We start from the raw sequence: 13558 nt of genomic DNA on the forward strand, positions 1-13558 counted from the left end.
TTATACATGTGGATTAACTTCATTTCCACAATTATGTTATGATGCAACTAGTACCTTGTTGTGTTTTGTACTGTGTTTCATTTTTGTCCTTTCTTATTTCCTGTTTATATTTAAGGCTTAAAGACTTTTGAATCCTCAGTGATTTAAAATTTTAGAATTTTCCTTAACTGACCTTAGGTTTGCTGATTATTTACTACTTTATAGTTGACCTAAATACTTAAGACAATCTCTTGGCTCTGTATTTATTTGATTATTAATAACAATCTTCTTAAATGGTTCACACTTTAGAAAAGTTTAGTATTATTTTACTGGCTTTAAAAAAGTAAGTTTTTTTTTTTCCCTTCAAACTTTCAGCCTTTGAAGTAAATTTTATGGATGATGTAGGCCAGACTCTATTAAATTGGGCCTCTGCTTTTGGAACTCAGGAAATGGTAAGTTAACATATAAAAATCCATATTTAAAGCAAAAATAGAAATATTATTAAAGCAACTTTATGATTCTTTATCATTTTATAGGTAGAATTTCTTTGTGAGAGAGGTGCTGATGTTAATAGAGGTCAAAGGTCATCATCATTACATTATGCTGCATGTTTTGGAAGACCTCAAGTAGCAAAGGTAAAATCCAGGTTTTTAAATTACTAATATTTAACGTTTATACACTTCAGAAGTTAGAATGATATAAAAACTTTTCTTTTGATAAGTCATGCTTCCATGCCATGTCCATCCACGTCATTCTGCTGTGCCCACCGTAAGCGTTTTTATATAGTTTTTTTATCTTTTCAGTGTTTCTTAATACAGATTCATGTAAAAACAAATATGTATGTGTATTCTCTCCTTTTCCTATGCAAAATATGACATATATACTGACCTCAGTAGTTTGATTTTTTTACTTAATAATATATATTGGAAATCTCTCCCTATTAGTATACTGAGAATTTTTTTACATATGCATATTTACCCTGTGTGGATGTACTGCAGGTGTATTCAGTCAGTCACCTATTGTTGAACGCATGGTTGTTTGCAGTTTCTTACTCTTGGCAACAAATAACTTTGCATATATTTCTGTTGTTTCTATTAATCAATAAAGCATATATTCTGTTTGTAGAAGAGTCAGTAGAGTCTTAGACTAGGAAAGGACTTTTGAGAGTTCTTTTTACAATTAGAGAAATTGATATCCAGAGAGGTCAAATGAAAAGGGTCACATCAAATGTTTGATTAGGGTTTCTAGAATATGCCTATTGTGAAATAAGTTGGCATAGTGCAAGGTTAGTTCACTCTGAAGTCAGGCATACCTGGATTCAAGTCTTAGATCATGCAGAAAAAAGGCTGTGTGACCTTGGACTAGTTTCTTAAGTTTGACTTGTAGTTGATCTGTAAAATGGGCACACATTCCTAGCAAGATCATTGTGAGAATTAGAAAAAATACATGTAAAGCACTGCAGTAGTCACATCATAGGTGCTCAAATGGTAGCTGCTGTTGTCACTTTTATACTACAATAAAATTTTCAGTAACAACTTAGTAGCTTTCTAACCTGGGAAAGGTGATCTTTTCAAGCTCTAATTCTATCTGTTCGAATTGGTTAGTTTTTAAACAGAATGATGCTTCTGAGGGTGATTAAGTAATACTGAATAAGCAAAACAGATTTTAGAGTTTCTATTTCAGGTATTTTTAAAGTCAGCCAGTTAATAAAAAAGTTCTTATTGTGCCATTGTAATTAAAGTAAGTAGTCCGAGCATGAGATTATGAAAAGTTTAGGGTAATATAAGTGGGTATAGAGATAAAAGACAGATACTGATGACTTTTGGTCAAAGAATTTACTTAACTTGGTAATTGACAGGATATAGGAAATGATGAAAGTTGATAGCTAAGTCACAAACTGAGTAGTACCTCTGTTACAAGTCAAAGAATTGGAAGGAGGAGTTTGATGGAGAAGTTGACAGGTTCATATGGGAACATAATTTGAGGTGATAATAAATAGCCAAGTGAAATTAATCTATAATTTTTTCAAGATATGAATAGGCTGGTTTTAAGGTGATAAGTGCTAATGCAGAGATTTGCATTGGTACCTGCTTAAGTAATTCTGGAAAATCTTTAGATTACAGAGTTGAATGTCAAAGAAATAATGGATTGTTATATTCAAATTAAATGCTTTTCTTCTCTAGACTCTGTTACGGCATGGTGCAAATCCAGATCTGAGAGATGAAGATGGGAAAACTCCTTTAGATAAAGCTCGAGAAAGGGGTCATAGTGAAGTAGTAGCTATTCTTCAGTCTCCAGGTAAGTGGTAAATTCTTTCCTTTTAAGCCATGTACTATTATTCTTCAGCTTTACTTCTATAGCAGTAGCTTTTTGTGCACACATTAACATTATATAAATGAACTATTCTTACGAGATCAAATAATTATATATGTATAGCCATATATTTGATAAACCTTTAACTCTTCTGTGTTCTTTGAGACTGCCTGATTCCAGAATGAGCAAAAACTAATGTTCAAGGGATGTGGGAATGTCAGATAAAGAATAATTGGGTGTTGTGTAGGTAAAGTAGTGTGACCAGATTTTTAAGTTTTCATGGAGTTGATGAATGCAGAGCCTCTGTGAGATAATTTTTGGAATCAAGTGGAGTATCCAAAATTATCCCTTAATTTGTTATTGAGCTCACTGAAGGTATAATGTTCTTTAGTATTCTTACAAACACCATTGCTACAGTGTCCTAATTTCAATTTATTTATTGTAGAGATAATTATAATTTGAAGTTGGATATATCTTAAAGTTTTTTTCCTTGAAAGAAAAAGTTTCCAAAAAAGTATTTCTTTGAATAATACTTGTCTGCAGGTGATTGGATGTGTCCTGTTAATAAAGGAGATGATAAGAAAAAGAAAGATACAAATAAAGATGAAGAAGAATGTAATGAGCCCAAAGGAGATCCAGAAATGGCACCTATATACTTGAAGAGGTTATTGCCAGTGTTTGCACAAACATTTCAGCAAACTATGTTGCCTTCAATAAGGTAGTTATTCATTCTATTTGTGTGTGTTAGTTTAAATTATAGCAATTATATGGTTTTATTTATCTCCCTTTCCAGAAAGATTGAAGGTTTATCTTAACATTAAAAAGATATGGTAAAAATAAAAGTTAGATTGGAAGTGGAAAAGTCATATTTTTTCTTCTGATGATTGACTGAAGAGAAGGGGTTTAGAAAATTAAGAGCACTAGATTTTTAACACATTTTTTGTAGTTCTCTGAATATAAACTCTGTAGAGAAATTTTGATAAGAATTGCCCATATTTATTGGGCTTTATGGAGGCTTGTTTGTAGGGTAAATGTGAGATGGCCACTGGAGGAATTAAATCGATAAATGATTTATTTATATATATGATCATTTATATATATTTATCTGTATATAAATAATATGTATATGTATAATTTTTAGAGACGGAGGCTTGCTGTGTTGCCCAGGTTGGTTTCGAACTCCTGGGCTCAAGTGGTCCTCCCACCTCAACCTCTCAGTGCCCAAGAATTATATTTTTAAATCATCATGGCACCTTCCAGTTTGAACCTTCCATAGCTTCTAATTGGCCTTAACGCAAACTCAACTGAGTAATCCTCAGGCTGGCAAGGTCTCACATAATTCCCACCCAGATCTTTGACCTCATTGAGTACTATTTAACACCTGGCCCATTAGACTTACATTATACTAACTAGCCTTCTTTCTCTTTTTGGAACACTCCAGGTACATCCCTACGTTAGAGGTTTTCCATCTGCTTGAAACTTTCTGTCTCCAGATCTTCTGAGTGGGTGGGGGTTGCTTCATATCACTCTACTGAAATTTGTCTGCCTAATTTAAATTTACCCCTAATATATGTTTTACATCAGTAATGTTGTACTGCTTTCACAGAGCTTATAACTATCTGAAAAATTGTGGGGTTTTTGTTTATTATCTGTCTCTGCAAAATAAGTGCTATGAGAGCTGGCCTTGTATACTGCTATATTCCTACAAAGGCAAGGAGGTATAGAATATGGCCTGATACTTAGTTCTCAGTAGATATTTACTGAATGAATGAGTGTTTTTTTAGCAATTGCAAGTATTTTGATATTAATGGAGTGCAGAATATATTTGGAAAGTTCATTGAATAATGTTCAAAAGGTAGACAGGAGCTTTTTATGACCTCTGAAGGCCTTTGTGGTCTGTTAATGAGTGTAGACTTCACCTCACAGTTAAAAAAGGATTATTAAAGACCCATGAGGACATTTGACACAGTCAGATTTCTGATTTATAAAGATCACTTTCGCAGCTTGGTGGAGAGAAGAACTGGAGAAAGGGAAGAATGGAACCAGACTACTTAAGGGTTCATTGCAGTAGGAACTTCAGACAGTAGCAGATAGACTGGATTGGTGGGAACAAATTCAAGAGGTTGTATAGGGATTGGTGACCAATTAGATGTGAGGGTTGAAGGAAGAAAGGGGTGAAGGATGACTACCAGGTTTTTGGCTGAGTGACTGAGAATTTGATTTTGGTCATTTTAAGTTTAGGAGGTCTGTAGAGCATGTAGTTTTGAAGATTCAAGTGCCTCAAATACCAGTGTTATGAGCTAACATTAAAATATGAGCAGTTTGCTTTAAATAGGAGAGACAGCAAAATAATTCACTGTGAGCATTTAATAGCTTGGTTTTTAATTCTTGCCCAATAAGCTACAGAAGTATAGGTGTTAGTGGGCCACTTTTTTTCTTTTTTGATGAAAGACTTGAATTATCTTAAGAAATTTTGAACAAGATAATTTGGTTTGAAAATTTCAGAGGACTAGCTGTCATGCTAATAAAGGAATCTTAAGAAGCATTTGGAGTAGGACTGCTTTGTGATAAGGCCATCAGAAAATTGTAAAGTATGCCATCAAATAGAGTTCCCTTATTGGGTGGTTATTTTCTATCATCCTTTTCAATGTTTGGAGATTTTAGCTGTAGGGCTTTTGATGCTAAATTATCCCAGGTAATAATTAGCAGACACATTTAATTGTGGCTAGGAAGACAGCATATATCTTAGTTAAGAACTCAGGCTCTAGAATCAGTTCCAAGTGAGTCCAGGCTGGGCGCAGTGGCTCACACCTATAATCATAGCACTCTGGGGGGCCAAGGTGGGAGGATCTCTTGAACTCAGGAGTTCAAGACCACCCTGAGCAAGAGCAAGTCTCTACTAAAAATACAAAAATTAGTGGATGTGGTGGCATTTGCCTGTAGTCCCAGCTGCTCCAGAATCTGAGGCAAGAGGATTGCTTGAGAGCCTAGGAGTTTAAGGTTGCAGTGAGCTATGATGACGCCACTACACTCTACCCAGGGCAACAAAGTGAGAGACTGTCTCAAAACAAACAAACAAACAGAAAACAAAGTGAGTCCAAATGCTAGCATTGCCACTTCCTAGAAAGGTGGGCCATGGGCAAGGTACTTAACTTCTTGATCGCAATTGTTTCATCTCAAAGGTGAGGATAATTATACTTAATTTTCTTTAAGTGTGAGAATAAAAATTAAATATGGCCTGAGTGTGGTAGCTCACTCATGCTTGTAATCTTAGCACTTTGGGAGGCCAAGGCAGGAGAATTGTTTGAGACCAGCCTGGGCAACATAGCAAGACCCCATCTCTACAAAAAATTTAAAAATTAACTGGGTGTGGTGGCATGTACCTGTAGTCGCAGCTACTCAGGAGGCTGAGACGAGAGGTTCACTTGAGCCAGGAGTTTGAGGCTGCAGTGAGCCTTGATCATGCCAGCACACTTCAGTGTGAGTGACATAGCGAGACCCTGTCTCTAATAAAACAATAGAAAAAATTAGCCCAGTTTTGTGGTGCACGCCTATAATCCCAGCTACTTGGGAAGCTGAGGCAGGAGGATCGCTTCAGCCCAGGACTTTGAGGTTGCACTGTCTCAAAAAAAAGAAAGATATATATGAAGTATTTAGCATAGTATCTAATATATTAGAGGTATTTGAAAAATGGTAGTTCATTTTTTGGAATTATTTACCTGTATTAAAAACAGAGGAATAGGTTACAACCTAATTTTTTCCTATTTCAGTTTAAAATTTTGTCAGAAGAGTAAACATAACTCTGATTCAGACAGTTAAAAGAGTATCTGTACATACTGACCTTAGCTGTTATTATCTACAGGGTGTCCCAAAAGTCTCCATACAAAGGAAAAATTTTGTAATGAATATTTTGTAAATAAAGGTACCTTTATAGCTACAATTTCCCATTTTCCCTATGTATTGGCCTATGTACTGTCTGTTTAGAAAATAAAGGGAGACAACAGAGTAAGTGAAGGCTTCAAAATAGGATAGCAGGCCAGGCGCAGTGGCTCACGCCTGTAATCCTAGCACTCTGGGAGGCCGAGGCGGGTGGATCGCTCAAGGTCAGGAGTTTGAGACCAGCCTGAGCAAGAGCGAGACCCCGTCTCTACTAAAAAAAATAGAAAGAAATTATCTGGCCAACCAAAATATATATAGAGAAAAAAAAAAATTAGCCGGGCATGGTGGCGCATGCCTGTAGTCCCAGCTACTCGGGAGGCTGAGGCAGGAGGATTGCTTAAGCCCAGGAGTTTGAGGTTGCTGTGAGCTAGGCTGACGACACTGCACTCATTCTAGCCCGGGTAACAGAGCAAGACTCTGTCTCCAAAAATAAAAAAAGATAGCAGTATCAATGGTGGAGTAGTTTGTAAAAACCTGATTATTCTCTCTGTAAGATATTATTAGACTGAGGACTTTTCCACTCTGTTTTAGAAGAAAGCTACATAGAATTTTGAGGAGGTGTGGTAAGTAAACATCTTAGGAGTTTGCGTAAATAAATGGACAAAGATTGAGTCTACTTTTTAGCAAACCAGAGATCCTAGAGAATCCTTTTTCTTTCTTTAAAAAAAAAAAACAATTTGAGGGAGAAAAGTAGACTTGGTTGGATAAAGGCAGAAATTATTCTTTGATGAGAATGAAATAATCTAAAGATATAAATTCTTCCATAATTAATTTATAGGTTATACAGTTCTAAAGAAAATAACTACAGAATTTGTTTTAGAATTTGTCAGATCCCAAAGTCCATCTGGAAGAATAAATAGGTGAGATTATTTTAAAAAATACGAAAAACTAGTGTCAACCTTTAGTAGTGAAATCTTTATGATAACTAGCAGAAGAGTGTATAAACCTATGAAATAGAATGGTTCCTCATATAGAGCCAATTATATATAGGAATTGAATGTGTTATAATGGAGGTTTCTAAGATCAGAGGAGAGAGAATTATTTATTAAATGGTACTAGAATATCTGCTTTATAGTTTGATTGAAAAAATCCTCTTGGTCCTTTATATTCTAAATCTAAACAAATTCTAGAGGATTTAACATAAGTTTTTTTTAAAAAGCTTAAGAAAACAAAATATATACTTGAATGTTTATCAGACCTTAATAGGAAGAATGACTTTCAAAACTTGTATGTTAGTCAAATCTGTCAAATTTTAAATTTATATTATGTGAAAAACAAAACTACTACATATCAGCAACAGTATTACCTACAGCCACAAAAGCCCCAGAATACAAACTCTTAATCTAAATAAACATTCCATGAGATTGATATTTGTTAGCAAATATGACCAAGAATACTATCTTTATTATTACAAAGAACATGTATAAATTGATGGTAAAAATTTCAAAGCACATTTAAATAAGTTAGCCAATGACATTAAGGCACAGTGTTCAAGAGGAAAAACAGCAAAAACTATCATGGAAAAATATATTTCCTTACTAGTAAAAAACAAAACATTTTAAAAATAAATAAAATTTGATGTCATTATCACCCATTAGGCATTTAAGAAGCTTAAAAAAGAGGACCTTAAAAAGTAAAAAAAAGGGAGGAATGTATTATAAATATCCATATCTAGTGATAATTTAAGCTGCTAATAGCCTTTTTTGAATCAGTTTCCTGGCATGGATATGGTACTCATACACATTCGATACATGTGAAAGTGTTTAGACTCTTAGATGCAGGAACCTTTCTGTACTGAAGATAGATGAAAAAAGTTTCCACAAAGATAGTGCTGTTTTTAATAGAACAGACTATAAGCTAAATGTTCACAATTTATATAATAGTGCTAGGAAAATTTTATGTTATGAATAGTATATATCATATACTGATTAAGAGATGAGTTTGAGTTCAGGCTCTGTAAGTTATTAGCTCTGTGACAGTAGACTGATTTAACCTTTTTTGTCTCAGTATGTTCAGCTGTAAATCTGAGATAATAAAACCTACCTCATAGGATTTGTTGTGTGGATTAAATGACTTGTAATATTTTTAAAGTACATAAAAGGATTCTTGGCTCATAATGGCTCAGTATGTGATAGTGACAGATAACATGTAAACATTCTTATACAGTTGTTAATTGAAATCATGATATAAAATTATTACACATAAGTACTGATTTGTATAATTGAATATAAATTCTCATTAACAAAAACTGTGAGGAACCCATTGTTAGGGCAGTTTGCTCTCTGTCTACCTACTATTTTCTATCATGTACTTGAATTTGTAATAAAATATAATACTTTGCTGGGTGTGGTGGCTCACGCCTGTAGTTCTGGCACTCGGGGAGGCCAAGGCGGGAGGATTGCTTGAACTCAGGAGTTTGAGACCAGCCTCAGCAAGAGCAAGACCCCGTCTCTACAAAAAATAGAAAAAAGTAGCCAGGCGTGGTGGTGTGCGCCTGTAGTCCCAGCTGCGTGGGAGACTGAGGCAGAAGGATTGCTTGAGCCCAGGAGTTTGAGGTTGGAGTGAGCTGTGATGACGCTACTGCACTCTAGCTGGGCAACAAAGTGAGACTCTGTCTCACAAAAAAACCCCACAAATTTAATTAAAAAAAACACAATGTTATGCATTCATCTAGAGAAAGTTAGGAAATACCTAGAAACCCCATGCTATAATAATACAGCTATGTCAGGTGCCTCTCTAGGACACCAATTGCAATTTTTACCTCTTTATTTCCGTCCAGTCACCTCAAGGGTAGTATCTACAGCTACAGCTTGGTGCCTAGAATATTGTCAGATGCTTAGAAAATATTTGTTAAATGAATTGCTTATTGGCTCTTACATATTAATAGTAGATCAGTCTGGTCTTATTCTGTTATAATTTAAATGTGTGTGGATATGTTTTTTACTTTAAAAGATCAGGTTACTTGTTATAAAATTGAGGTTAGTTTGTGTGACTTTATCAAGTGTCTCCTTTGTTCTAAGCAAAGCAATGGATAAACAGAAGGGAAAGGAGGCATGCCAACTTAACACTGGGAATACTTTGGGGCATGGGATTATTAGGATCTCTTATTTTCACTTATATGAGAATGTAAATTATAGTGAACATGGATTTTAAATTTGATAAAGGACAAAAATACTTTAATTCAAAGTTTATTTTTCATGTAAACTAGGTACTTTAAGTTCTTTGTATTTTGAGTTATAAGAAATTTTAGTTTATTTACAATTTATTCAATTTTCCTTAGTAATTACATTATTTTTTACTTGATTTTCTAAAATTTTCATAGTATATTAACGTTCATATTGGTTAATGTATGTAAAATGAAAATTATACACATTTAAGGAAATTATAAAAAGTCAGCTTTGATGAGCTCAATATATTAATAATAAAAAAATAAATGAAATTCCCACAAAAATGAACATAAACTATAGTGCTAGAATTGGGTATCAATTTTTTGTATTCTTTAAGTATATTTTTTAGCAGAATGTGTAAAACTTAGTGTTGGATACTTCAGTTTTTATTAATTCATGCATTTTGATTTGTTTTAGCTTCTTAATTTGGTTTTATAAAATTCTTTTTTTACTTTTCAAGGAAAGCAAGTCTTGCTCTAATTCGAAAAATGATTCATTTTTGCTCTGAAGCACTGTTAAAAGAAGTTTGTGATTCTGATGCTGGTCACAATTTGCCTACAATACTAGTGGAGATCACTGCAACTGTCCTTGATCAAGAGGTCAGTTTTCTTTTCTTTTGGAGACTCTTGTTAGCATTAATTCCCTTTAGATAGTAAAAATTTTATTCTAGTTTCAGTAGATTATTTTGTCTGTGTAAATTACTGCATTTGTCTGCTCCGGGCAACTAAACTTACTTTACTTTTTTCATTTTTCCTTCCTTGCAATTATGTACTTCCTTTTTTTTTTTTTTTTTCTTTTTCCCCCAGGATGATGATGATGGCCACTTGCTGGCTTTGCAGATCATAAGGGATTTGGTAGATAAAGGTGGTGATATTTTTTTGGATCAGCTAGCCAGACTTGGTGTAATTAGCAAAGTATCAACTTTGGCAGGTCCTTCCTCTGATGATGAGAATGAAGAGGAATCAAAACCAGAAAAAGTGAGTGGTCTTATTTGTAGCTGTATCAAGAATTTCTTTTGAGGAAATCTAGTTTCAGTTTTTGATAGTTTTTGTCAAAATAATAGCAATATGAAATAATGCTATATATTTTTTTAAATTGGTCAATTTTCTTTTAAAAAAATTTTCTTTTAAACTACATAAGTGTAGTTAAAGAATATCAGAATATCCTCTGTCCAAATTCACTAGTCATCAACATTTTGCCTCATTTGCTGTATAATTTTCTCAGATAGTTGTGTGTTTGTATGTGCATTTAAAAAATATTATTTGTGGCTGGATGTGGTGGCTCACGCCTGTAATCCTAGCACTCTGGGAGGCCGAAGCGGGAGGATTGCTTGAGGCCAGCAGTTCGAGACTAGCCTGAGCAAGAAGGAGACCCTATCTCTCTAAGAAATAGAAAAATTAGCTGGGCGTGGTAATGTGCACCTGTATTCCTCTCGGCTCCCGAGGCTGAAGCAGGAGGATTGCTTGAGCCCAGGAGTTAAAGGTTGCAGTGAGCCACTTCACTTTAGCTGGGTGACGGTGTGAGACCTTATCTTGAAAAAAAAAAGAAAAAAAATTATTTGATGGTAAGCTGGATATAGAGTGCCCCTTTTTACACCTAAATACTTGAGCAAAAAAACAAGATATTCTCTTACAAAATCCTAGTATAATTATCAAAATTTGTACTAATCAGAAAATATAATGTTTATGTAAAACTAATATCTAATCCAGAGACCATATTCAAGTTTTACCTTTGTCCTTAATAACATTTTTTTTTCTGGTCCAGATTGCAATCCAGGAGCACACATTACATTAGTTATCGTATTCCTGAGAACCTACAACAGTTTGCAAGCCTTTCTTTTTCTTTCATTGCCTCAGTATTGTTGAAGAGGACACACCAGTTAATTTGGGCAAAGAGCCTCATTGTGTTTGTGTCATGTTTTTTGTGATTAGATTCAGGTTATGAGTTTTAGCAGGAATACTAATAATGTTCTTTTTCAGAGGCACGTGATGTCTGTTTGCCCTGTTGCTGATAATGTTAACTTGGATCACTTGGTTAAGTTTGTCTCTGCCAGGTTTCTCTACTACTATAAAGTTACTGTTTCTCCTTTTGTAATTAATAAGTAATTTGTAGGTATTTAATTCGAGACTATGTAAATATGCTATTTCTCATTAAACTTTACCTACTAGTTTCAGTATTCATGGATAACTCTTAACCTTAGAGTGCAAGTTTAAAACATACCTTATCCATCTTTACTGTCAACAAAATTTATTCCTAACATTTAGTAAGTGCCTATATATTAATGACAGAGCAGTAATATTTTTGAAAAAGATGGCAGGGTGTGAGTTGTAATTGTAGAATCCTGAGAGAGGTGAAAGACAGTGTATGTATGTTTTCTAAATCTGATTGTCAGAATTACTGCAGAATTTAAGAAAAAAACAAAACATAAAGTATTTTCTTAGTACATTCTCTGTAATTCTTTTACTTCAGAAACAGGTTACAGCAATCCCAACCAAGATTCCAGCAGTCTTTTTGTAGAAATTAACAGGTAGATTCTAACATTTATATATAAATATCAATACAAAGGATTTGAGTTAGCTAAAGCAACCTTGAAAAGGAAAATAGTTAAAGGAAGTACATCAGCAGATTTCAAGTCTTTCATAAAGTTTCAGTAATCAGGAAAGTTTGATGATAGCATGAAGATATATTAATGACCCACACATGTGGTCAACTGATTCCCAACAAAAGTGCTAAGAGTAATTCAATCAGGAAACTGATCTTTTTGAAAAATTAACAAGTTGATAGCATATGCAAAATATTGAACCTTGACCCTTACCATATATACCATGTACAAAAATTAGCAAAATGAATCAAAGACTGAAATATATGAACTAAAATTGTAAAAATTCTAGAGCTGCAGTCCTCAACCCCTGGGCTGCAGCCATGTACCAGTCCATGGCCTGTTAGTAAACAGGCCACGCATCACTGCCTGAGCTCTGCACCCCACCCCCAGCTCCTGTCCATGGAAAAATAGTCTTCTATGAAACTGGTCCCTGGCGCCAGGAAGGTTGGGGACGTCTGTTCTAGAGGATCTCTTAGTGACTTTGGGCTTGGCAAAGATTTCTTAAATGGGACTTTAAAAGCTTATACTCTAAAGAACAAAAAATCAGTAAGCTGCATGCTATTAAAATTACAGACTTTAGCTCTTCAAAATACATCATTAAGAAAGTGAAAAGGCAAGTCAGAGAATTTTCTCAGATTTTATCCACAAATATCTGTATTTGTTTCATTTTTGATGGATATTTTCATTGCCTACAGGACTTGATTGTTTTCTAGCACTTTAAAGATGTTCTGTTGTCTGATTTGCAGAGTTTCTGATGAGAAGTTATTTCCTTTGTATGTAATGTGTCTTTCTTCCTCTGTATGTTTTTAAGATTTTTTCACTGGTTTTCAGCATTTTGACTTTGATTGACGTGTCTTGCTATGTTCAGGGTGTGTATACTTGGGTGCATTTGTGCGTGTGTATACCCCTGCTCAGTATTCTTTAATTTTATTTGAGTTGTGGTCAGATTTGGAAATTTTTTAGCTTCAAGTGTTTTTCTCTACTCTTTCTGCCTGAGTTTCAAATTACACACTAGACTGCTTTATATCATTGCATAGGTCACTGAAATTGTTTTTTTTTTTAAAGTCTTTTCTGTTTTGCTTCATGCCAGATTGATTCTGCTGCTATGTTTTCAAGTTTACAGATTTTTTTTCTGCACTAATCCAATCCAGTGAAATTTTCATTTTATATATTGTATTTCGTATTTTTTTTTTTTGGTTTTCTCATTATGTTACTTTCCTTTACCTACTTGAAAATATTTATAATACTTGTTTGAATATCCTTGTGTCATAGTTCTGTCAGTTCTTATTTTTAGGTTTGTTACTGTTTTCTCCTGGTTATGGATTATATTTTCCTGCTTCATGGTTTAGTAATTTTTAATTGGATATTGGACATTGTAAATATTGTTGAGTGCTAGATTTGGGGTTTTTTTCTAAAGAATGTTGGGTTTTATTCTGACAAGCTGTTATTTTCAGAGAAAATTAAATTCTTTTGAGGCCTGTTTTAAGCTTTACTAGAGTAGCTCTACAATAGCTATACTGTGATTCCTAATATGTAATTTCCCTGAGATCTTCACTGA

At 34.1% G+C, this 13558-nt stretch overlaps 1 protein-coding gene across 4 annotated transcripts in view; it reads left to right on the top strand.

Moving 5' to 3' along the window:
• Positions 1 to 13558, top strand: part of HECTD1 (HECT domain E3 ubiquitin protein ligase 1) — an 87594-nt gene that overhangs the window by 26714 nt on the left and 47322 nt on the right. For all 4 annotated transcript variants that reach the window (XM_045569203.1, XM_045569218.1, XM_045569227.1 and 1 more), the window contains exons 7-12: positions 355 to 431; positions 516 to 614; positions 2163 to 2277; positions 2836 to 3010; positions 9859 to 9997; positions 10205 to 10375. In XM_045569203.1, coding sequence (XP_045425159.1) covers positions 355 to 431; positions 516 to 614; positions 2163 to 2277; positions 2836 to 3010; positions 9859 to 9997; positions 10205 to 10375 — 776 coding nt within the window. The remainder of the gene's footprint in view (positions 1 to 354; positions 432 to 515; positions 615 to 2162; positions 2278 to 2835; positions 3011 to 9858; positions 9998 to 10204; positions 10376 to 13558) is intronic.

Source organism: Lemur catta, chromosome 1, assembly GCF_020740605.2.
Source record: "Lemur catta isolate mLemCat1 chromosome 1, mLemCat1.pri, whole genome shotgun sequence".
NCBI classification, from domain to species: domain Eukaryota; kingdom Metazoa; phylum Chordata; class Mammalia; order Primates; family Lemuridae; genus Lemur; species Lemur catta.